The sequence below is a fragment of the Cryptomeria japonica genome, chromosome 1 (genome assembly GCF_030272615.1).
Source record: "Cryptomeria japonica chromosome 1, Sugi_1.0, whole genome shotgun sequence".
In the NCBI taxonomy this organism is placed as follows: domain Eukaryota; kingdom Viridiplantae; phylum Streptophyta; class Pinopsida; order Cupressales; family Cupressaceae; genus Cryptomeria; species Cryptomeria japonica.
Genome location: NC_081405.1, coordinates 263,585,452 through 263,610,342, shown reverse-complemented (window position 1 = coordinate 263,610,342; position 24,891 = coordinate 263,585,452). Strand labels below are relative to the sequence as shown.

General features: G+C 34.7%; 2 protein-coding genes across 4 annotated transcripts; both read left to right on the top strand.

Moving 5' to 3' along the window:
* The first annotated feature begins 1,072 nt into the window (after nt 1–1,072).
* Nucleotides 1,073–1,852, top strand: LOC131075722 (UDP-glycosyltransferase 73C1-like). The gene has a single exon (XM_058012595.1). It carries the CDS (start codon nt 1,073–1,075, stop codon nt 1,850–1,852), a length of 780 nt encoding a protein of 259 aa, XP_057868578.1.
* A 9,934-nt stretch (nt 1,853–11,786) lies between these two features.
* LOC131075750 (probable UDP-glucosyl transferase 73B6) lies at nt 11,787–13,859 on the top strand. Of its 3 annotated transcripts, none has more exons than XM_058012636.2 (2): nt 11,787–13,436; nt 13,546–13,859. In XM_058012636.2, exon 1 carries the CDS (start codon nt 12,160–12,162, stop codon nt 13,402–13,404), a length of 1,245 nt encoding a protein of 414 aa, XP_057868619.2. In that variant the 5' UTR covers nt 11,787–12,159; the 3' UTR covers nt 13,405–13,436; nt 13,546–13,859. The 3 variants fall into 3 exon arrangements, with proteins under 3 accessions (XP_057868619.2, XP_057868620.2, XP_057868618.2); XM_058012637.2 differs by having other exon boundaries at nt 13,601–13,858; XM_058012635.2 differs by having other exon boundaries at nt 13,598–13,858.
* The last annotated feature ends 11,032 nt before the right edge of the window (nt 13,860–24,891 follow it).

Here is a 24,891-nt window from a genome sequence, read left to right as displayed (position 1 = left end):
TTCATGGATTAAAGAAGCCTTACAATTTGGTCCATATTCTAAATCAATTAATCAATTTGGGCATGTACATCCTTTTATGTTAAAAAGCGTGTTTGTGTGTGTCTTCTTTGTAAACTACATTTTTCGCTATGTATATGGGTGTGTGTGTGTGTGTGTTCGATATAATCATTTTCGAATCGTAACATGTAATTAAAGCATAATAGTAGATTTTGTTTGGAAGTTGTTAATTCTGATATGTTAGCTATAAGCACAAACTTGTTCGCAAAATTCCATGCTTGTGTTCAATTTTGACCTAAAAAATACCACTTGTCTTGTGTAGCTGAAATTGTAACATTGTAATTTATTTAATATATATATATGATATTCTTATATTTACAGTAATACTTCATCTAATATAATATTAAAATATATTTAAATTTTATTTTTAATTTCCTATTTATATATTCTATGAATCTTCTAAAAATACAAATGTTAGTTATAATTGACTATTGATTAAAGTTGATACCATTTTAAAAAAACATGTTGAGCCACAGAATAGTAAATAATGTGGACCCTAAAGACACTTGACCTTCCATGTATTGTTTTGTCTTTTAGGTATATCAACCTTTTTTTAAGTATCCTTGACCTCGGAAACAACCAATTTCAAAATTTTGATAAGTAAATTTTTACGGCCATTTATAAAAAAATCATTTGGATTTTAGAGGTTAGCATGCCTTGGCTTACCTGCTCCTCCTTGTGCACAGACAACCTTTTCAATTCTTTGTCATATTCAACTGGATTTTTCCCCAGTTAGCGTGCCCTACTTTACCTCTCCTCCTCTGCATTCACAACCTTTCCCATGCTTTATCACATTGAACTGGATTTTGCCTCAGTTATCTCCTTGCACGTCTCCTTGACCAAACACTAGTGTATTACCTCGGGTTATCAAAGCTTTGTAATAGAGTACGACTTGTAAGGGTGGGATTGTGCGGCGTCTTGGTCAGAAATATTTTAAAAAGCAATCTTGTGCAGAATACTAAACACAGGGAAGCTCAGCACAGCCATGAATACCTCGCGAAAACCCCACGTCGTAATGGTGACCTATCCTGCAATGGGGCATAGCATCCCATCTCTTGACTTAGCCAGATTGCTCGCTTCACACTCTCTCGCCGTCAGTTATGTCACCACTCGCACCATAGCGCAGCGTCTACGAGGTCTCATGGACGAATCCCGCCAAGCCGCTGATCTGGATATTCAGCTTGTCGGTCTAAGTCCTCCCAAAGCTATTGAAGGTCTGCCTGAGGGACGCGAGAGTATGGATCTTCTGCCACGGAAATCTTCACTTGTCGTTCATTCATTCGTCGAGAGCCTTCGCGAGCCCTTCGAACGGTGGCTCGAAGAGCAGGGCAGTCGTGGACCCGTGTGCATATTCAGCGACATGTGCATCGACTGGACTGTTCAATCTGCAGAGAGATTTGGAAATATTAGTGTCATTTTTGCACCATGTGGGGCTTTTGGGACCTCTGTATTTCACGCCATCTGCGGCTGCATAACCGCAAACACGCTGCGAAAGGAGGGCGATAGTGTTATAATCGATGGTATTTTATCATCTGCAGTGAAATTTTCCAAGGAACAGATGCCTGAGAGATTTCTTCAACCAGATCCAGCCGACATGGGTATAAGGTTTTTAATGGGGAAGATGCAGTCAGTTAGTAAATGCTGGGGAATGCTCGTCAACACGTTCGACAACCTCGAGCCTCGTTATCATACGCACTTGAAAAAAAATAATAAATGGTTAACCCCTTTGGTCTGTTGCTCCCGTAGTTCCTTTAGAATGTATTGCTGGTCAGAGGGGGAAAACATCAGACATTAGCGAGCATAAGTTGGTTCAATGGCTAGATTCTAAGAGCCCCTGTTAAGAAAGAAAGACACAAATCTAACTCATAGTAAGAAGTGGGTTACAATCATTTAGTTTTCACATATTTGGATCATCCTCAACATCAAGAATGGGTTCCGGGCAATAAGAGCCCCATCAGAAACCTAATCCTCAATAGTTTGCACTTTCTTGAGTGACTAACTAGTAGTCTTAGAAAGAAAAACTAGTGAGGCAAAGAAAGTTTCCACTATCTAGAGGTCATTTGTTGTGGAGCTATAAAGAAGTATGATTGCTATGCTATAAAGTATGAGATCCATTCTATCTTGTATCAATGTCATCATGGACTATGGTGACACTTTTGACGACTGTATAGGGAGAATTACTTCAATGCTCAAGTAACACATAAGTTGGGCTACATCTTAGGTTATTAAGCATTACAAATAAATATAATATAAATAAAATAAGAATTACAAATATATATAGATTACATAATATATACATGAAAAATATTCTGGATAATTTTTTTCCCATAAAAAATAATATAATATTAAAATGCTTACAAAAATTATCTATATAATTATAGATAGAACCTATGAATATCACCCTTCTCACTTTCACATGCCCTCTATAGTTTTATGTCAAAAAATTTCTCACATCCATACTCAATCTAATAAAATATTTTAAAATAGAGATCCATACTCAATCTAATAAAATATTTTAAAATAGAGAGAAGACACAAATAGCAAACTAAACTTGACTCTACATATGAAAAACTCCACGTGACTCTGTAGATGTTTTATGCAATACTATGTAGATTTTATGCCTTTATCTGATCACCCTATAAGACAAATTCAATCTTTATAAACCTATTTTTTTCCCAAATAATTTAATCCTTATCATTGCGTGTAAATTTTTTTCATTAACCACATTATGACTATTTTAATTTATGTGTGAATTGAGCACAGGAACAAGTTTATTTCCTCACCTAATTTGAAGGTTTTGGTTATCTCCCCAATGGTGGTTATATATAATATGTCACACTGGGATTACTTTGTGTTGTTAATCCATATCATAGTTCAATTGAGTATGAGATGTCTCATTTGAGACCCTATGTGAACTCAGAACTAAATCAATGTTATTTTTGGGGTCTATTATGTTGTAAGTAAACCCATCAATATGTGTGTTTTTTTCTCATGATTGCATGTTCCATATTTGTATTATTTATTGTCTTTGTTGTACAATCCCAAGATAGAGTTAATTATTATTCTTGTATGACCTTTCCTAAAGAAAAGAAGATGTTATCTAATGTGTGTCATTGTTCTTTACTTGATACTAGTTGTACACGTTAGTATGTAATTTGTTATTTCTTGGTCTTGTCTTGTTAATGCTGTTATTTATAAAAATGGTCAAATTGGTTAATTCCCCAAGTATTTTTCTTGACAAATTACGCTCTCTATAATTTATTCATCAAAAGAGCTACTCTGCATAGTGATGAAGAAGATGTAACAAAAAGGATTTTCAAAGTTCTTAATTGCATTGAAACTCATAATTTGGTTTCAAGGATGAATTTTGTGAAAGAAGGTTATTCAAATATAATTATTGAGGCCTTAAATATCCTAGTGTAGCTTTTAAATCCATTTTTCCTTTTATGTTTGTTATGTTTCCATGTTCATCATTAACATGTGGCTGATGCAAATATGCTTTTAGAGGTGCATGTTTGCACAAGTGATGATGAACATATAGTTTTATTGTCCATGTTATTTTCATTTTCTTTTTTTCTTTTGTGTCTTATTTTTTCTTATTCCTATGAATTAAGGATGATGAAAATTTATGAAATTCCTGAAAAATAGTCTCATCATGTTGACCAAAATATAGATAATTTTAATTTTTGGTTTTATGTTATGTCCATTTTATAGATATATTTGTTATAATATCCTCCTTTGCATGCTTTCTATTATTGTATGCCACTATCTTGACCCCTTTTTTTTAGATTTCTCATTTTTATTCTAATTTTAATTTGTATAGCATCATCCTTTATCTTTTACTATTCCATGTTTGTGATATCTTATAGTTTAATCGTATATTTATTATATCTTATCTCTTTTCTCCATGACAATTAGATTATATCCCCCACTTTTGGATAACATATTCATGATCATTTCTTATATTCCTTGAATACTTACATTTTTCTTTACATTGGCCCTTTCATGGCACTATGTTTCTATGCTACTCTTATAAATTATATTTTTCAGGATGAAATCTCTTTGGCATTATTAATATGATCTTTACATGGTGTACTTATTATACTTATATCTTTATTTCATGTTTATCTCTTACGTGACATGTTATATGATATTAACTTACACTAACATGCCTATGTTCCATCACATTATTACACTTTACATGGCATATGTCTATACACATATGTTGACATATAGCATGTTGTATTACCCTATTGTTTTTTCTCACACTTAGGGGCATTTCATTATTTTTTATTACATGTTCTTTAATGATCATATTTTAAAAAAATTTCTAACAATTTCTACGTGATGGCATCTATTATAATTTATTACATTCTTATTGAAATTACATGATTCTATATTTCCACACAATAATTTTCTTCTATCCTTAATACTATTGAATAATAATACTTATAATTGATGTAGAGGAAATAAGAATGAAAAAATAAATCAAAGGAAGGATTACAAACCTAACATGACATTGGGTTTACAAGATTCTTCAATGGTCAATCTACTCAGTGACATAGGAGTACTCCAAATGGATCATAAAGGGAAACAAAGGGGTAGTTCTTTAATGGCATGAAATTACTATATTTGACATGTTATGAGCATTAGGACTCCTCAAAAAATCCATTCAAACCTTTGACTTTGAGTGGTTTCCACCTATTAGGCCACCTCTTTCTCTATCACCCACTAGGTCTACTAGACCAGACTTGGACTTTGGCTTACAAAACCTTGATCAAGGACACATGGTGAGACCTTTATTATAAATTTATTATGGAGTATGATGACATATGAGACTTTCACATAATGTTTCTTCAGACTTTTAGAGACAAAAGTATGACTGTCCTAGTTTTAGGACTCGATTTAGGTCTCATTTACAAAGCAAATGCCTCAAGAACAACTCCTTCACTCAACACACCAGTTCCAATAGTAGAGACATGGCCAAAATAGATGGATTTCACAATTTTTTGCATCAGACATATTTGTTTGGTCACCATACTCCAAACCCTAGCCTTATTTGTGCTAATTCGGCTTAACACATGAAGATGTTGGGCATTCAACCACAAGGGCTTCACTATTATATCACGTGCATTCATATTGGGGGTTTTAATATCCCAAAAATGAGGGCACAATATATTATCTATCGGTGAAAATAGGGGGCTTTTAAATTTGGGTTATGAAAAAATACAATATTTGGTGAAAATGGGGGGTTTTTAAATTTGGGTTATGAAAAAATACAATATTTGGTGAAAATAGGTGAAAAAAAGGAGTTTAGAGAAATATTTTTTAAAAATAGGGGGATTCTTTAGTATGCCATGAATGCACGTGCAATAACCTAGGTTCACAAAGTGAAGCCCCCATGCATTCAATGCCTCAAAAGTGCCTCAAAACTTGAACCTTGCAAAAATGGACAAAAACCCATCTGGAGGACTCCCTTATCTACCATTCCCTAATATTTGGCCTTCTGGTTCCAAGGGAATAGCGATTTATTCACATTTTTTAGTCTAAACCCTTACACCTAGGTTTTCAGAATAGATTTCATAAAAATGCCCACCAAATGCACAAATCTCAGTCAAATCTCACAAAATTGGTCTTGAATGAAAGTTAATTCATAGGGAATTCTAGTGAACCCAATCTCACATCTTAATTCAATCGTACAAGAAAGTTATGAATGCTACAACAAGACTGTTACTGGAAAAATCTAGAAATGACAGTCATTAAAATGACCATAACTCCCTCAAATCTTAACCAAATTTGATGCCAAAAGACTGAAAAAGAAAATTAATTCAATAAAAATTCATTTCCAATCAAATTTAGACCTCCATTAATCTGTACAAGCATGTGAGAAGCAAAAGAAAATTCAGATTGTAGGAAATTGAGATGCTTTATTGATTGTTTATTTTCTAGAACTTCATCAAATCCACCAACCCACCTTAGGTGGTGTGTACCAAGATTATTTATACCCATATAAGTGGGTTAAAACCATCAAAAACCAAAAACTAACTTTTCCAACCATGTTTCAAAAAGTTGCTCCAAAGTTGCAAAGTTGTCATGGCAACAATGGCAACATTTTACAACTTTTACATTTTATAACATATAGACCCCAAAATATCCTCAAATGGCCTTATTTTCACAAAAGAACATACAACAAATAAGGAACTAAAATTTTAACCCTAGTGGCCAAACCTAGGTCTCTAGGGTGCTCCTGTAGTAATAATCCATTTGAGGGGGCTCTATTATAACAGTAAGTCTATAGGGGTCTTATATCACATGCTTGAATTTATATAGTGTCCTATCAATGGTTTGAATTCAATATTGTATAGATACAATGACTTGTTTGAAGTTGTATACCATATTTTCATATTTTGAATATGATTACAATGGTCCTTCAATTACCACACACCTTATTTTTTAGTTAAAATCCTATATGTAGACCTTTCTTTGCATCTATTTGGGTTAAAGTGTCCCATTAGGAAAATTACATTGTTTCTACATTCACACATTGATTATTGGTATTTCCAAGTAGTTGGTGATGCTCATCTTGATTTTCATATCAAATTTTATTGATGAAATTGTGTGCACGTATTTTTTAAGATGGAGCTATCATCACATTAAGAACAAATGAATCATTAGATATGTCCACATGCTTTGCAAATATGTTCATATTTTTATTTACTTTTGATGTTGGTTTCATGTTTATATTAATATGTGTGATTCATGGTAGCTGGCATACAAGTCAAATTGGGGACAAAATGTATATGTGAAAAGTGAACTAGCGCTTTTCTCTATATTCTTTTGTACTTTCTTTTAAATTCTCTCTCTAACTCAATAGTCGAGTGTCAAAATTATATATTCCCTATAAAATAAATGGAATTGATATTGAACCTTAATTGAACATGAATTGTTGTTTTTGAGTGGTATCGATGCAATGCTTAGTCTTCTTAATGCTAGTCCCAGTTCAAGATTACAAGTAAAATAATATTAGATTAGGATCACCAAGACAACCCAAAACCCCATTTTACAAATTCAAATTTATTAGTGGGCCTAAGTAAGCTTGACACCAAATTATCACCACACATTTACATATGAATTTTTCAAGTTTGAATGCTAGGATGGTGTTTAAAAGGATAAAACCCTAAGCAATTTAGACTTCTATATTTTATACACATTTAATTATCACAATAAGAGCATCTAGAGTATCAACTAAATCAAGGCAACAAACGTTTTCATATTTCTTCGAATGCCTTTGATCTTATTCATATAATGTTAGAATTGGTATACATGACCTGAATGCAATCATGACAAGTTGTAAATATGTCCACATAATATGTAGTCCTCCTGATTCTTTTAAAAAACACCTAGTTTAAGTACACTAATAGGTTAACAAGCTTCTAAAGAGTAAAAAGAGACAAGTCAAGGTCATCATTGCAGGATTGAAATTGCATAGAGAGGTTTAGGGTCACTTGCATAATATTAACTCCTTAGCAAAGTAAAAATTAATTTCTATTTTGTTGGAGTCCTATTGTTGGAGATTTGATAGTAGATTTAATTGATGAATAATAGAGTAGCCCACCTAGATCCTTCTTTGTCAATTTAATATTTATTTCAATACTTATTTAAACTCAATTCTTTTATGTAAAACAAATTTATTAGGTCCTATATATTCTATAAAGATTGGTTATTCTCCTTTCTAATTTTTAAGTATATTTGATATACTAATTATTTTAAAGGAATTTGTTTTTGATTACTTAAGCAAGGGAAGGGCCTCAATCCTTCAAAGAGATAAGATGAATAATAGTACATTAGGGCAAAAGCACAAAATAACAACTTGCATCACACAACCAGAAGACCAAAAAGAACAACCCTTCAACTATCCCACCCAAGAGTAATAAAAAATATGATTGTATACATAACCCACCAGGAAAGCCTATCTTCCCCCATCAGAAACATATAACCATAGATCATCATAGAGTCATATAAACCTTAACTGGAAAGAAAAATACTAGTAGTATTACCATAAAAAAATATGCAATGTCTTAGTAGGCACACAAGCCTTATAGTTAAAAATTAAAAGATAGCTAAATAAAAACATACGACCTATCCTCCCTAAGCCTTAAGAGGCTACTATACCTATGAGAGACATCAAAACCAGTAAACATAACCATCAAGGTAGTACAAAAAAGGTAGAAATTCCACTAATCCATCACGAACCACAATATCATTTTCTATTGAGAAGCTCCTAGTTCTTAGCAAGCCACTACATTTGGTCCTTCCAAGCATCTTGATTCATACCCTTGTCTACCCAGTTCATCACCCGTTATTGTCTAGAACCCTGCTATTTCTTAGCTTTCCTCTTTAACTTGCTTCGTGCTGAGATAAAGCCCATAGAATCTTTTCTCATAATCCCATCAGTAATAACACATTGCGAGCTTATAGCTCGACCCATCTGATTTTTGTTTTTATAGAACTCCTAAGCTCTAGCTTCAAGGCCTATCATATGGACTTGTAAATCAATGATTTAGCCTTGGAGATTAGCAATCCTGACCTCATTCTTCATAGAGGAAGGATCTTGAGTCTTTAACTCCATAACCCTTTCCCTAGTGTTAATTGGAGAAGGGGTTCTTTGTTTTGGCATTTCACTCTCAAAATCAGGTTCATTCATTATAGCCATATGGTACCCATTCTCATCCTCTAGCATCTCATCTTTAGCTAAATAATCCTCATATTTTGAATATTTAGAAGAATTATCCTCTTCCTCTTTAGCATCTCATCTTTAGCTAGATAATCCTCATATTTTGAATATTAAGAAGAATTATCCTCTTCCTCTTTTGGGGAATACTACTCATTAGAGACATGGGCTTCTTCACTCAACACAATTTTTCTTTTATTGTCCTTTGCAATTAGATGCATGGAGTGTCTTTCACCTAGGCTAATATCCTATTTATCTCGTTTCTTCTTGGAATCATCTTCATTATTAGAATTTGTCTCATCAAGGTCAATAATGATACTTCTATTGGTAGGCTCTTTGCTCTCAGTTTTGGTAACTTTGGAGAAAGTAGGCTTAGGAGTAGGGGCTTTTCAGTTTTTAGCGATGGATTTTAGGAGCACAACTTCTAGCACCTCATTAGTAAGAGGGTTTTCATCTTTTTACCTTTCTTATTTGGGGTAGGATTACTTTTCTTAGAAGGCAATGGGTTGGTTTTGATAATCTTAATATGCACGAAGCTGCAAGGGGACTTCAACATTGTCACTAGGGTTACCAAGAAATGTAATAAAATGACTGCGATGGGGAGAATGGTCAAAAGAATATAAATAAAGGGAAAAAATTAACCCCGAGTGTAGAGGGCGAGAGATCTCATTAAAAATAATAGCACTCAAAGAAGAAAACAGTTAGAACAGAAGATCAATATTTTCACCATGGAAAATATGATTTAGGATGAGAAAGTTATATTTGTGAATAGAAAAATAACACCCTTCAAAAGTAAAATATTTCATAACATGGTATCTTTCCATTGCATATGAAGATGAAAAGATAGAGTGATCATATTCATTCTACAACACTGCCAGCCTCTTCCCTTTTTCAAAAAAATTCTTGATAAACTCTTTGTACACCCCTAAGATTTTCTTTTCATCATTATACCCTTCACATTTTAAGCCTGCGAACTCTACAATAAGTTTAAGAGTAACAGTATCATTGATACTACCAATAGAAAGAACACCCTTTTGTCTTGAGTTACAAAATTTAGCCGACAAAAATCTATTTTAACCCTTAATGGCCAGAAAATATGTAATCATCTGAGCTCTATCAAATAGGTCTGACAAATCCTCATTTTGTCTCAACTCATTACAATCCCTGGGCTTAGAGAGTTTCAAAGAACGCCCTATAACTTTTTTAATCATAGCAATAGTCAGAAGGGAGAAGAAGACAAAAACTAGAATAGGCCCACCGAGAATTTTACAACTCAAAAAGGAAATAATAAAGGTGCAAATAAGGTTAGAGAGGATGGAGAAATCTTTCTAATCGATCAAGATCACAAATGTGAAATGACCATTACATAAATATCCTTCCTTTTGGTAATATATTTGCAAGGCACCTCCATCCCCACAAATCCTATTGCAACTTTTGGCAATGATGGCGGTATCATAATGAGGCCAATTCAAAAAACTCATACCTTTCATGGTAATAACTCCATCCATTCCAAAAAAGACTATTAATAACATCCAACCACAACCCCTATCAAGAAGCCATGTCATCATAACATTCTTCAGTAAAATTTGAATTTGATACTTTGATAGATTAAAACCCTTCCAAACCCTTTTTTTTTCTTCCTTGTGATTAACATGGTAAACATAGCCATGAAGCTTTGGCTTGAGTAAACTCACCCTATCAAGAGGGTTGTCCTCTTTCTAGAGAGATAATTTCTTTGAGATTGGGAGGGCACTAAGGAAAATAAAAGAAGGTCCAATCCATAAGTTTGAGGTCTAAACTTGCCATTTCATCCATTGCCATGTTTCCTTCCCTAAAGACATTCTAGACTTTGGATTGAAGGAAGATTCTAGGAAAGTCCTTGTTGTCCTCCATTAAACTTCTTATTTCCCATGGGCATTAGATTAATTGTTAAGGTAGTCCACAATTAGTTTTGAGTCCCCTTCAAGGATAATGTTCTAATAATTCTTTTCCTCAAGTCTCTTTAGGCCTTGCCAAGTAGCATAAGCTTCCACTCCATTATTGAAACCTATGCCTAAGTTCTTGTTGTACCCTTCAATAAGGATAACTCTACTATCTCTCAACACACCCCTGCTCCAAATAATCGTAGATTACTCTTTAAAACAACCATCAAAATTGCATTTTATCCACCTTTTCTCTAGTGGTTTCCATTTTCTCTCTTTTATTTGAATCAACTTGATCCAATTAATATTTAATATATTTTAGTTATTCAACCATGTTTGTTTAATTGTTAGCTCTTGAGTATTGGGAATAATCTTTGAGAAATCAAAAGAAGTAGCATTTCATTAAATTATATACAATTATAAATACTAAAATATTTATTAATTTTTTCTTAAATTTTAAATAATTATACTTTTATATATTTTTAATTGTACTTTTCATATTGTTTAACATTTATTATATCTTTTAATTAGTTATATTTTTAATGTTTATATGTGAGTATGATAGCTTAGTAAGGGAGGGAGCTCGTGAGCACACCAGTCCAATGAGGGAAGCCACATTTTTTTATACAAGCATGAGCCTATACACCAATTTCACTATGGGCACAATCACGGCCTCATTCCTTATGGTGTCGTTGCTTTGAACTTAGCAAAACATGATCCCTTGTAGACTCATTCAAAACCATTCAACTTCCCCAAGAGACCAAAGACCCATTGACAACTTGCTAAATATTATGAATCTTAAAAGAACTCTATTTGACCTTCCTTATTTTGTTGTGTCTTTTCAGTACCCTTTTCCTCGGAAACAAGAAGTTTAAAACTTTGATAAAGAAACGCACGTTCCCTCGACTCTGTTATTACAGAATTTGTTGTCTTTTCTAAAAAATCATTAGGATTTTAGCGGTTAACGTGCCTTAGTTTGAATTGACCACTTTTCCAATTCCTATCAGATTTCTAGATTTTTTCCTGTGTTTTCTTATTGCACGTCTCCTTGACCAAACACTTGCGTATTACCTTGGGTTCACTAAACTTAATAATGGAGTATGACCGGTAAGGCCGGGATTGTGCACCTTGCTCATCAACATTAAAAAATCACTCCTATGTTAAATACCCAATCAAAGAAGGAAGCTCATCACAGCCATGAACACCCGGCAAAAACCCCACGTCGCAATGGTGACCTTTCCTGCAATGGGGCATAGCATCCCATCTCTAGACTTAGCCAAATTGCTCGCTTCACACTCTCTCGCCTTCAGCTATATCACCACTCGCACCATAGCACAGCGTCTGCGAGGTCTCATGGAAGAATCCAGCCAGGCTGCCGCTCTGGATATTTAGCTGGTCGGCCTAAATCCATCCAACACCATTCAATGTCTGCCAGAGGGACGGGAAAGTATGGATCTTCTACCACGGAAATCCGGACCCATTGTTCTTTCATTCATCGAGAGCCTTCGAGACCCTTTCGAACGGTGGGTCGAAGAGCAGGGCATTCGTCGACCTGTGTGTATACTTAGCGACCTGTTCATCAACTGGACTGTGCACTCTGCGGAGAGATTTGGAACTATTAGGGTCATTTTCGCCCCATGTGGGGCTTTTGGGACCTCTGTATTTCACGCCATCTTTGGCTCCATAACCACAAACACCGTGCGGAAGGAGGGCGATAGCGTTATAGTCGATGGTATTTTATCGTCTGCAGTTAAATTTACCAAGGAACAGATGCCTGATAGACTTCTCCAGCTAGATCAATCTGACCCGGGTAGAAGGTTTTTAACAGGGAAGATGCAGTCAATGAGTAAATGCTGGGGAATGCTCGTCAACACGTTCGACGAGCTCGAGCCTCATTATCTTCAGCACTTGGAAAATATACTAAACGGTAAACCCCTTTGGTCTGTCGGTCCTGTAGTTCCTTTGGGCTGTATTGCTAATCAGAGGGGGAAAGCAGCGGACATTAGCGAGGATAAGTTGGTGCAATGGCTAGATTCTAAGAGCCCCTGTTCGTTTATCTATGTTTCATTTGGAAGCCAGGCGTTTCTTTCACAAGAGCAAACTCAGGCACTGGCGAGGAGTCTTGAAGCCAGCCATCAGCCTTTTGTTTGGTCGATCAAAGTTTCCCCGGAAACTGTATCTGCAGAATCGAACCAGGAAGAATTGTGTGCTTCCTACCTTCCAGAAGGGTTTATGGAGAGAGATAATGGGTTGGTCATATGGGGATGGGCACCACAGCTTGTCATTTTGTCGCACCCATCTGTGGGTGCCTTTATGAGCCACTGCGGATGGAATTCCACTCTAGAAAGCATTTTGATGGTGGTTCCGATGGTCACATGGCCGATGTTCGGAGAACAGCATTTTAACTCTAAGCTGGTGACTGAGGAACTGGGCATCGGCGTTCAGTTTTGCCAACACATGGATGGGATTCCTTGTGAAGACAAGGTGGAGAAATCTGTAAGACTTGTCCTCAGTAGCGAGGAAGGCACAGATATGAGAAAACGTGCTGTGAAATATCAGAGATTGGCTAAACAATCTGTTGGAGGAGGAGGATCTTCGACCTTAAATTTACAAGGTTTTGCAAATGAGATGCATAAGCTCATGAATTGTAATGGTGAAGATAGGATTGGTGATGGATATGATCTGTCTGTCTGATGTATTGTTTAAAAGTAGAGTCGTGGATTCAGGTAACTTTCTTGTAGAAAGCGTACTTCATGGATGTCAAACGTTTTACTTTATTTCTAATTTGCAATGGAAATTTTAAATTTTTTCTAAATTCTGTTTTTTAAACTGTAGAAAAATACATAGGTGCAAAATTTTAAAATTACTTACACTTCTCGTTGCAAAGAAGTGCCCATATCACATGCATGGCGCTGGATATGGCACCGCCACAACATGAGGCTTCTGCAATCCACGCAGTTGATGTCAGTTTTGAGAGCAATAATTTCGGTGATTATTGCATGGCTTTTTTTTGCATGTGAGGTTCATCATGCTTTTCTCCATGCACGGAAACTGGCATACAGTCCTGCGATTTGACTCTAATTTTGTTTCTGTTGTTTCTGGTGTCGGTTTCTGTAGATATAATAAGAAATAACTATGCGGGCCTTATTATTTGAAAGAGTATTTGAAAATTGTCTGTAATTTGAAAAAAATTAGAAATATAAGGTAGGGATAGTTAAGATTTAGACAAGCACATTTTAAGATGTTATGGTTACATGGATAGTAAATTATATGTTAAAATTTGTTATACTAGCACTTGCATTTCAATCAGGTGCAATGGTTATGTTGATAGCAAGATATGTTTTGGGTGATTTATTGAAGGGCAGACAAGTGTTAGAAGAAACGAACATTGTCTTTGTAGGAAAAACCTAAATATGAATGGATAAAACATATAATTTAAACCAACAAGCTATGCAAAATGATTTGACACCTATATTAGGTATCAAATTTTAGAAGTAATTATATAATTTGAATCAATAGATAAAGTGGGAAGAAAACTAGAGAGATATCAAACATTAACATGTCCTTAAATTTAATGGAGAAGTACACCACATAAATGGATTGACAAGCTTGAATTTACATTGATCGAGAGAAAGTCATGATACACATTACAATTTTTGGAAGGACCAACACATACAAGGGGCGTCAAATGGAACAAATTGAATGTCATAATAATGCACGGTTTATTCATTTTGTCAAAGATTTCCACCAAATATTAGAATGAATTTGCATCACTCCCATAAAATTATGATTAACAACTTATCGGTTGCTTACTAAATAAGAACTCAATATAAGACAGCATAAAAGGGATCCAAACATTGCATTCCAAATGTACATTCAATGATGACATTAGAAATTTATGATCAGAGCTTAGGGCCCTAGAGTTAGAGCATTCCATCCATTATCAATCAAGCAAGCAATACCCGATGCATGTATTGCTTGTAAAGTGCAAAGCCTTACAAATCATTGCATCAAGTATTGCTTGTAAAGTGCAAAGCCTTACAAATCATTTATTTTCACACCAAAGAATTTCTCTCTTGTAATAGTCACTACACAAAAAGAACTAACACCAACAAATAAATAGCTATTTCAATTGTGATGTTTAATACCCATAGATTTCAAGTTACAATTCTTTATGTTTCTCATAATGTGTTTATCCAAACTGGGTTTTATTTTTAATGAAGCATTATCACCATTTCATTTTATGAACACACAATGAGATTTGTGTTGGCCTATATGAATTGGGATTTTCTAGTTAATAAACAGACTGTATAATGTAATAAATTTGTTTATCATCAAATGAAGTACAATGTCTCACATTAACTACAAGAATAACAATCTAAATCATGCATATCTTGGCATCATTGACTCACTAAAAAACAATAACATAACAATTGTATAAAACTTATCGTAAAAAGAATCTTAAATGCATCTTAAGTACTTATGGGTTTATTGCATATTGAAGTCCATATTTGAAAATTATAAAATGGTACATAATGATCTCAATCACAACAATGAAGGCATATCAATGACATAACCTAGTTTTATATAAGACAACAAATTTCAACATTATGATGATCAAGAATCACGTAGAAGTGAATAAAGAAGTTAACAAAAATCATAATCTCCAAATGTGTATCAACATCTTGATTTACAATAACTGAGTGTGGGAGTGATAAAGAATGCCATCCATTGATACAAATAACAAATCTTCACCATGTAATTTAGAAGTACAATATTAATCAAATGGTTAACCAAAGTACAATCTCAATTTAGCTCATGCCATGAATGAGTGAGTCCAAAATTTGAATCATCATAGAAGAGCTGTCTCTAGCTAGCTTGGCAGTGAGAGAGAATATCAAAGCAACACTTTCTAGCCTACCACAAGGCTTAAGATGCTCCCTTGTTATCGCATCAGTTATTGGAGAATCCTTTCACTTTAAAAGAGACTTCATTAATAGGAGCCAATAGAAGGAAGAGAGTGATAGAGAAATGATTATCACTAACATGCATAAATTGATACTAACAACCAAACATGTAGAATCAATGCCAAAGTAGAATCATGCATAAACAATAAGAATGCCTTGGCCAAAATAATCAGGTGACTAAAAAAGTTGTAATTTTTTTTTAAAACCGGTGTGAAACCTTGAATGCCTATTGTATTTTCTTAAAAGTTTCTAAAGCATTATGAACAAATTTGTTTTGTGCATATCTTGCAACCATTGCATTCCATTAGACAACATCTCTTTGAGGCATTCTATCAAATAGTTTGCATGCCTAATCTATACTTCCACATTTTGCATACATGTCTACCAAGGTAGTTGCAATTATAATGTCTACTAAAAATCCCCCTTCCCTTATGCTTTGATGGATATCCATGCCCTATTCCAAAGCTCTGACTTTTAGCATGAATGAAACAAGTTATTTAATCTCAAATGAATGCAAAAATATGTATGGGAACATGAGCACAATAGCTATGAGCATATGCTAATTAGGACAAATAAAAATTGTTGATGTTTTGTCTAGATGGCATAAGGGTCACCGAGAATTGGGCAATAGGAATTGTATCTATCTGAATGACATTTGCATACTTATGCTACCAAATTCTCCCAACTAATGGATTAAAAGAGGGCACATTTATTAACATTCTCTAATTTTATAGATAACAGTAGAATAACACTAAAATAAAATTAAAAAATGGTAAAAAAGCACTAGTAAAAAGGACTCACCTTTCAAGTTAAGGCATAGATGCAAAAGAAAACTACTAGAAATATTTTTGCCGTGTCTAAAACTAACACCCTAATCCCTTCTAGCCATTAAACCATTCCCAATTTATCCCAAAGAGGATGAGAATCAATCTCAAACAATCATTCTACATGATGTTAAAATCTCCAAGTTGCCTTACGTGCAAAACCCCTCCCACCCAACGGGTTTTTGAAAAGAACCCAAATGAAGGATCACTCATAGTGCAACAATACCCTGGTAATTTCATAAACTTGATCTTTGGAAATATGGTCATACCTTCTAAAGGAAATGTTGCTTTCAAAAAAGCCTTCTGAAGGAAATATTTTGATTTGGTTAGAGAGAAAAATGTGTGGGTAATGATGCAAGGGATTGGAATCCCTTTATGTTGCAAATTTTCTTCAGATTCTCCAAATGGCACTCTATCTTATTTAAGAGATAATTAGTAAACTCATTATCGAGGAGGGAACTCAAATTCGAGAACAAAACTATCAACCCTAGTGAATTAGGATTAATGGCGAGGAAAATTCTTTCTGTAGCAGAGGCACCATTTTTAGTCAGAGATTTCGTTGTCTTATCCATGTCGTCTGCTATGCCAGAGTTAAATAGGGGTGGGAGGTAGTGCATTCGTGGTAAAGCGAATCAAGTGATGTCCAAGGAGAAAATCTGACAGTGAAAACCGGTGGAGGAGAATTTCCCGTCTTCAGGCATGCGAGGAAAAAAAGTGGCGTGAGACCATTGAATTCCAGTGGGAAATGCCCATCATATATAGCATATTAGCTAAATATATCATGAAATTGAGTAGAAAGATTTTTTTTTTCAATTTTATTTTAAAAATTTGAAGTACAAATTATAAAATGGATTAGAAGATATACACTTATTATTAGTTCCTACTGGCTGGTAGAATGCTAATGCATTCACCTAATTTAATTACTTTTAATAGCATTGATCAATAGAGATGACGAATTTAAATGCATTGAATTTTTCTTTAAAGTTTTTATTCTTTTATATTATTTAATTTCTAAAAAACTAAAAATTCTTCAGTTATATTGGACAATAGTAATGCAGAGTCACATTACACTAATGTTAGTCGTAAATTGTTTAGTCCACTTTTTATGCATTTTCATATTACTATTGAAATTATATAGAGATGTGGACAACTGTGTGACTGTTGTCCAATAGTACTTAATAATCTAATAATTTACATAGTGTGAACTATTTTGTTTGAAATACATTAATCCAAGAAAAAAAGTCAAAGATAAAAAATGTTATAATATGTATGTAGTCTTTTGTTGAATGGTGCTATGGAAAATTTATACTCATGCAACAAGGAAGGTGTATTTCATTAATTAACACTACTGATTTGATAGCAATGCCAAGCAATATTACATTTATTGACACTTGTGATTTGATAGCAATGGATGGGCGGTTCTCTTGAGATGTGCATTGCATAAAGTATTCTTTTTGAAATACTAGTCCAAACACAGAAAAATGTTGATGAGGTGTCTTCTAATATTTCTAGAGCTTTCTCTTAGAAGGTGACATCAAAAATTTATTCTAATGCACACGGGAGAAGTATTTTTGTCTATTCAAATTAAATATGAGTTTATAGAATTTAGACATGACAATACTTGTTGTAATTTATTATTTTTACTATTTGTACAAATAATGTCAATTAGTTATTAATTTCAAATGGAGAATCAGATATAATTTTTCTTGTCCAATTATAAGATTTTTTAATAAGTTTTCCTACTATTTAAATCACTTTTGTTTTTGCATTATTGTGATAGTTGATATAATTGTTTAAATTCTCTTGTTGTATTATTGTGAGCAATACATCTTTTTCTAATAAAATCATGTGAGAAGATCATTTTGGGCCATTTGTTTTCTTTGCAGTAGGAAGGTGAGCAGCCACAATGCTTATTTTTATCTTTTTATATTTTCATTACATTAGAATTCGTATTCTTGTTATATGGTATAAGGGGTTGAGAAGCAATAAACCCTAGTTGTACTCTCTTCAATTTTTATTGTGTTAAAATTTGTATTCAGGAATGAGATTTTTATTTTAATATGTATAGAGTGTTTTACATTCTCTCTACACTTTATTATCTCTTGATGATTTGAATATGAGACTTTGTTATAAGTCCATGGATTGTGATAGATAATTGATCTGTAAACTATTAAAGATACTCCTAATCACTTTGCAAGTGACGTTTTTTGCTAGTTATTAATATTTCATTTAAACTAGATAGTTGCAGTTGATTTCATTCTTTTTGTTTGTTTATTGTTATACCTAGTACGTTGTTATGTGTATCCTTGTCTTCTTATTTGTAGATCAAAATAAATTCTCAATTTTTTTTTTGAAATTTCTACAATTTTTGGACATCTGATAGCACAATGCATCAGTGTCTAGACTAGTGAGCTTCTAGATATGTCATACACATATTATATACATATACATACATATTTGTGTGTGTGTGTATATACACACGTATTAACTACACATATATACATACAATATCTACATATATACATATTATACATATACATATATGTATGCACACACACACATTTTAAACATACACATTAATTTCTTTATGTTAGAGTATCACAGGCAAAACCGCATACACGATATTTTCTCCTTAGAACCACGTACACAGTGCTTATTCAAAAGAAACCTTGTACATGGTTCTTATTAAAAAAGAGCCCCGTACGTGGTTCTTATTCAAAAGAAACCCCATACGTGCTCTTGTCTGTTTAGGCTTGTGAATAGGCTTGGATGACAAAGTTGCAGTTTGGAAGTTTGATTTCCCTCCATTTCCCTCCTTTTTGACGTGTTTTGTTTTATGAACTTGGTTTTTTGACTTTGTTATCATCAGGTTTACACTTCATCAAGTGGGTATTTCTATAATTGCAACCATATTTTCACCCATCTTCTGATCTTTCTAACTATGTATTTTTTAAAAAATTTGAACAACAGTAACATATTATCATTGAATTTCTTTTACTAGTGTCTCCATAGTTCTCAGAGACATACATGTACCATTTTTAAAATAAATTTTGATCTACTTATCCAAATTTTAAAAAATATATATTATTGTAGTACACTTGATTCTTTACAATTTTAATATTTTTTTTTGCATTTTCGATTGTTTTGGTGCAAGTTATGCTTCGCACATGAATAGGTACCTAATTTTCGAGATGTGCTCGATTGAAAAAATCATTTAAAAAAAAAAACAACAAAAAATTACAAAAAAATACACAACTTCTATTGCTCACTCTTAACTATCCTTCTGCCAAAGGATTTGTCAAAATACTAAATCTAACTATGAATTTTTTCATGCACACATCAGACACTATGTTATGTTTTTTTTTCAGAAAAATCAGGTTCTGTTTTTTGTGCGCAAAGGATTTGATGCCCTTAATCTTATCCAATTTTGAAAAAAATTAGTAGTTTGGAAACTAGATTCAAAGTACTACAATCTTTGTTCCTTGAGTATCTTCATATCTTGAGTGGATGACTCTCAACTTTCTCCTCCAAGTTCCTGATTTCAGAAAAAAAATTGGCCACTTAAACCCTCCTTTTTGCACACCATCTTGGTGCACTTACCCATATGCTTATAGCTTTTGGTTTCCCCTCCAATTTTTGTTAATAGATAAAAAAAAATTTCAAAGCCTCCTCTACAATGATTAACATTACTGCAGACCTATCTAACCTTATTATTCTACAAAGATCAATTAGACAAGGGTGCCCATAATTGCTTTTTCCATCTTTGTGATTGTTGTTGATGCACTCCATTATTCTCTAAGAAATAATGCTATGCCCCCCCCCCCCAAAAGGAATGACACTCCCCAAAAAGGATAAGCTTTTGAATGCACAATTTGTAGATGATACTACTGTAAAGTGGAAAATCGCGATCGAACCCTGAGTGTTCCCCCCACCACTCCGAGGAGAGGGGAAGGAGGTCACTAGGGTTGACGGTTTTCACTTAGGGGAGACTTTACATTCAAAAGAGGGGTTGAAACCCACAAGATCCAATCCCACACAATGCAAGATTGGATTCTAAATGAGTTTCAAGGGTTAAGGCAGCAAGGCTACCCTCTTTTGTAAAGAATGTAGATAGAAAGATTGAACTAGGAATGCATGTAAAGTGAGAAAGATTCACTTATAAACAGACATAGGAATATAGGATGAAGCTGCGGACCTGGAATTAGCAGTAAAATGTCGAGACGGAGCTGTCCTGCAAATTTGAGCGAAAGTTGACAGGACGATGGCACCCGGCGTGCACACGGTCCTCCGAAAAATCCACGAAACGAAGGGGGATCTGTTCGTCTCTGCACAAGGATTCCAGATCTTCAATTACAGCCGTGTACCTGCAACCTACACATAGAAAAGAGAGGACGATTGGGGGGTTAGGGATTAGGGGTTTGCCCTTAGGTCAAACCCCGGTTTTGGAATTAACCAAGAAATGAGAAATTGCTGTAAATGTCAATGATTGTAATGCAAAACAAGTACTCGTACCTTGCTGTAAGAATGTTTGTATTCTTACATGCAAAGGTGTAAATGTTGTTGTATGTTGTATGTGGCATGTGATCTCCTCTTCAATGGTTGAATCCTTGTCTTGAATGCAACACTTAGCCTTGAATGGAGACTTAGAATGATCAATTGCTTGAAGGAATGCTTGAATGCTTGAATGCTTGAATGTTTGAATACTTGAGTATCGCTTCTGCCTTTTTTCCATCTTCTTCCCAAATGGGAGAGGAAATGTAGTTTATATACTTGCCAATTAGGGTTAAAAGACTGATTTTTCCGACCTTAGGCCGACCAGGAAAGGTTATTTTCCAATTTGCAAACTTAAAGACCCCAAGCCCCATAAGAGACCGGGCCCAAAATAGGGCCAGGGACTAGGGCGCTGGGCGCCATGGTCCTGGGGGACCAGGGCACTGGGCACCCTAGTCCTGAAGGACCAAGGCGCTGGGCGCCATGGTCCCACCTCCAGGGACAACGGGGTGCAAGGAGGATCAGGCCAGGGCGCTGAAAAATGCAGTTTTTGGTGTCATGGACAAGTTTCGGGGTCTCCATTCAGGTTCCGTGTTGTGTCGCCATCATGAAGACCCAAATGCGGTCGAAATTGCAAGTGTCACAATTTTAGGACGCTACATTTAGCCCCCACTTTAGCGGGAGTATAAGCGTACGCTCATACTTCCGGTAAAGTGCAAGGAAACAACATTGAAAGACTTTCACCACGTCAAGGAGGCAAGACACACCAAGCCCCCAGTGGACTAAGGATCTTACGACTTCGATTGACAAAGTAAAAGGGAAGATCATGAGGGAGAACCATGACTGTCAGTAGTAAGGTTCCCTCACTATGAGTCATGCAAGAAAAATACCAAAAATTTTCAAGGCAAAGCTAAGTTCGCCAAGAAATTTTCAAGTATCCTGAAGAGATATGAACGGGGTGTATGCCCCCCTACGTTAAAGCGATCGCACACGCCTCAACGGGGGTGATTGCTTTAAGGTAGTGATACATATAAGAAATGAAAAGGGAAAGGAGCACGTTATCACAAAGATTTAGCCCCCAAAGTGTGAGATAAACCCAAGGATAATAGACACAAAACACAAAGCACGAGGTGACTTCACTTTCCTCGGGGTCAGTATGCTATATGATAATTCATGTATATCATATGTATGTATGCATAAGTGTTCTTCATTCCCCAATCAAGGAAGGTCACCTAGAAGAAGGGAACACATGTGTCTTTTGAGTCAACATGAGAGAGACCAAAAGAGATCTCAATGCTTTGCATCGTCCTCAAGTAGACAACACTAAGGACAACAAATAGAAGAATGAAAATAACACATAGAAGAAGTAACAAAAGAGAGGAGGAGAGAATCTGCTATGCTAATGAAACTAGTCTAGCATGTCATCTACCCCCCCGATCTTGCTGATCAATGTTTCGGGAAGGTAGGGAACACGCTAGAGGAGGAACATCCAACACAGCAGATGGAGCTATCACAAGATCCAAACAAGGGCTATGTTCATGTTCCAAGCCACGTTGTTCTTGTCTAGGAGCTAGGATAAGTGCTTTAGAAAATTCGTTAGATAAATGGTTATCAATATCAACAAGTTCATATTCACTATCAGAAGCAAGAGAAGTAACATTTTCATCATGAATAACATTTTCATCTATATCATCATCAAGATTTATAAAAATAGGATCTTTAACTCGCACAGGATCAAAACCATCATGCATCATATGTTTAGGAGATTTTGGAGAAAATGGAATAATGCTTGTTGAAGGTGTTTTTGGGGATTGCAAAGTTTGAGAAGCAGCTGCTTGAGCTCTAAGACGACGCTTTCATCAGCGTTCACGTGCAAAACGGTTTCGTCTAGTCTTAGTAGGAAGTGGAGAAGATTGAGGAGGAGGAATGTTCTCATCCTTATTACTTGGGTGTTTAGGTTGTGGTCTCTTAGGCTGGATAATAGGAGAAGAGGAAGGTCTCTTCTCTCTATAAAAGGAAGGAGGAGGAACTGCTCCATATAAAGGAGGAATATTTGGTTTAGGAAGGAGACCAAGTCCATCATGACGAGGAGGTATAGGTCTGCTTTTAGAAAGTTTATTAGACATAGACATAGTCACATCCATAGGAATAGGTTGGGAATCTTCTTGAGGAAAGACATTAGTTTTATCTTTCAAAGGAAGAACTTCCTTCTCAAGAATGATAGGAATATCAAGTTTGGGTGTTCTAGGTTCACTTAGAGATAGTATCATATATGTTTTCCACTTTTGATAAGATTTGAAAAGATGAGCACTTCGCGGAGGAAGAGATTGGAATTGTTTAGGCCAAAAATAATCAATAGGAACGCTAGAAGTTATTTCAGCTGGTTTAAAGAGACTATGATTGACAGTAACAACTTCACCATTATGGGGAAATTTCAAACACTTGTGAATAGGAGAAGCAATAGCTTTCCTGGAAGATAGCCAAGGATAGCCTAGCTTCACACGAAATTGTTCGGATGAAGGAATAATAGCAAAGTTCACATCAAGGGATTTGTTATGGACCTCAATAGGTAATGTAATAGAACCAATTGCAGGAGAAGAAAATGCATCAAATAATTTCACAATCACATTTGTTTTGTCATAGATCACTTGATTCAATTGCAAAGTAAAAAGAAATTCTTCAGTAATAACATTAACCATGCACGAAGGATCAATAAGCACTCCACGGCAAGGTGTATTCTTGACTTTTGCAACTATGTATAAAGGACCATCAAGTGCCCTGATAGTTTCACTAGAAACAAATGTGATGGAAGGTTCTTTAGGGTTTTCTTGCTGCTCTACAAAGTTAATCACATTCGGAGTCATAAACACAAGACCATCAGATGAGAAAGAGGAATCATTAGCCTCAATCGCATTAGAGGTATGAGAAGGTAATGGATCAGTAAAAATCTAAAGATTTTGGTTAGGAGGAGCTACAGATGTGTTGCCTTTATCATTCACTCCAAAAACAGAGATAGTATTATTATCAATCAAATCTTGAATTTTACCTTTTAAAGCAAAACATTTTTCAGTATCATGCCCAGGTTGACGATGAAACTGACAAAAAGATTTGTTATCAAAATAGGGTGAATTAATCTTTGCAGGATCTATTTGCTTTATAGGAGGAAGAGTAAGCACATTTTGTTCCAATAACTTATTCATAATACTATGCAATGATTCATTCAAAGGAGTAAACTTTCTTTCTTTCTTGAAAAACTTAGAAATGGGAGGCACACCTGATGCTGCATTCACATTGTTGTTGATGATGTTTTCATTGAATTTAATGGATTCTCTGTTCGGTTTAAACTTCCCAAATGGTTGTTGACTACTATCACCCTTATCACTCGGAGCCATAGGATTTGCTTGTTCCATTTGACTCACAGTCAATTGATAATTGTGAAGAGTTGCACACAACTGTTGGAAAGAAGTAAACTCAGAAAACAAAAGTTTTTCTCTAATATCTTTTTGTAAATTAGAAATAAAGATTCTTTGAATATCATTGTCAAGCACTGGAAAAGAGATTTGAGCATACAAATGCTTATATCTACCAATGAAATCAGTCACTTTTTCTTTAACACCTTGTTTACAATGCATTAAATCAATCAAAGTAACTTTAGGACTTATATTGTTTTGAAATTGTTGAATAAAAGCATTTGCAAGTTGTTCGAAAGAAGTAATAGAATAAGAAGGCAATGAGAAATACCATTGTAGGGCTTTATCTCTTAATGTCCTAGTAAACAGCTTTGCAAGCAACCTTTGGTCATAAGCAAAATCGGTACATATTGTTTGAAAAGTCTTAACATGTGTTAGAGGATCACCTTTACCATTATAAAGCTCCAAATGCAAGATTTCAACATGTTT